This window comes from Pelodiscus sinensis, chromosome 1, assembly GCF_052426305.1.
Source record: "Pelodiscus sinensis isolate ZL-2025 chromosome 1, ASM5242630v1, whole genome shotgun sequence".
Classification (NCBI taxonomy): domain Eukaryota; kingdom Metazoa; phylum Chordata; order Testudines; family Trionychidae; genus Pelodiscus; species Pelodiscus sinensis.
This window is the reverse complement of record NC_143052.1, coordinates 353,409,805-353,411,669: the sequence shown is the minus strand read 5'-3', so window position 1 is coordinate 353,411,669 and position 1,865 is coordinate 353,409,805. Positions and strand designations below refer to the sequence as shown.

At 48.4% G+C, this 1,865-nt stretch overlaps 1 protein-coding gene across 1 annotated transcript; it reads right to left on the bottom strand.

The window, feature by feature from the left end:
- Positions 1-914: 914 nt before the first annotated feature.
- Positions 915-1,865, bottom strand: LOC102453999 (olfactory receptor 52B2-like). The gene has a single exon (XM_089769512.1). It carries the CDS (start codon positions 1,863-1,865, stop codon positions 915-917), a length of 951 nt encoding a protein of 316 aa, XP_089625638.1.

The following is a 1,865-nucleotide window of genomic DNA, read 5'->3' as shown; positions in this document are numbered from 1 at the left end:
AAATTTGATCATAACAAGTCAACACTCATGAGAAATACTACAATCATAAGAGATCTAACAATTAGCAGCAGAGGATTCCATGCGGGGAGTTTGGGGCCCCAAGTTGAGAGAAAAAACAAAATGATGGGCTTACGTTTGTGAAAGAAATCCAATGAAACAAAACGCAGAGAATTTAAAATGGTGGTTGGAGAGGATTTTTTTTTTCCCTGGACAACACAATTAGCCATTGGAACTCACGGCCATAAGTAGAGCAGGATACAAAAGAAATTGGCAATGAATACAGATTAGAATATACAAATGAAAAGTAACAAAGGCTAAAACCTTCCTGGTTCTGGGTATAAGTCAATCCTGTGGAGGTTTAGGAGGAAACTTTCCCTTGCAAAAAATAACTGTGTACAGCTTTGTGGGATTTCCTCTAAGCAGCCAGAAGTGGCTACTAGAGACAGGATACAGATCATGTGGACCACAATTCTCATCCACCCTGGCGAGTCCCACATCCCTAGAAATCTACCAACCCAACTATAGCTTACCTGGAGGCATTTTTCATTGCCAGGACATCTGAAGAGGTGGAACACTCCACAGCATGCAGAGATGTTCCATGCCAAACCGAGGGAGAGTCAGTCACTTATTAGAATCTTAGTGCCTCTCTGTCTGGCATAAAGTGGGCAACATAAGAGCAAACCTCCTCTCTGGATTTCCTCTCCCTCTTTTGGGGGTGTCATTAAAATGGATCCCAAAGCCCCCAATTAATGGTTCTCCAAGCCACATTGAGCCATATCCCTGGATTTGAAATGAAATCTCTCAGGAGCTGAAAACAGCTGTTCTGATACAGGGAGCTAACATGTTAACGTCCATTTCTCGCCCTCTCCTTGCAGCATGGAAGAAATCAGGTAGTAAATCGCATGGCTCTGGACTCAGAACCATTTCCCCCTCTGAAACAACACACAGACCATTTGTTCCCGCAGCTGCTTGGTTTTCATCCCATAAACAATGGGGTTTAGCGTGGGGGCAACAAGCACGTAGAGATTGGCCAGGAGGATATGAATGTGTTTAGGGACATTGTGGCCAAACTGGTGGGTTAGGAGAGTGAAAAAGGCTGGGACATAAAATAGGAAGATGATACAGACGTGGGAGCCACAGGTGCCGAGAGCCTTTAGCCGGGCGTCTTTGGTGGGCAGCTTGAAAACAGCCCAGAGGATCAGCACGTAAGACACAGCGATGAACACAACCTCAACTACAATGGTTAAGAGAACCATTGAAAAGCCAAACCACATATTGAGGGCTATGTCCGCACAGGCCAGCCTGGCTACCCCTATGGGCTCACAGTAGGAGTGTGGGATGACGTTGCTGGCACAGAAGGGCAGCCGTTTGAGGAGAAAGACAACACAGACAACTATACAAAAGCTGTTGATGACAATGGCCGTGGCTATTTTCCCAATGTTCGCATTGGTGAGGACAGTCGTGTACCTCAGGGGGTCGCAGATGGCGATGTATCGATCGAACCCCATGGCCAACAGGACACCCGATTCCGTGGCAAGTCCAAAGCGAACAAAGAACACCTGGGTGAGGCAGGCACTGAAGGAAATGTCCTTGGGTCCAAACCAGAAGATGGCCAGCGCGCTGGGCACGGTAGATGTAGATAATATTAAATCGGTCACCGCCAGCATAGAGAGGAAAATGAACATGGGCTCGTGCAGCCTGCGCTGGGTGGCGATGAGCAGGAGGAGACCACAGTTCCCCAGAGCAGCCACTGTGTACATCAGCGCGAAGGGGATGGAGATCCAGGGGTGCCAGGGCTCCAGGCCCGGGATGCCGACCAGGACGAAGCTGAGGTGACTGAACGTTGTGCTGTTGGGTGCGGCCAT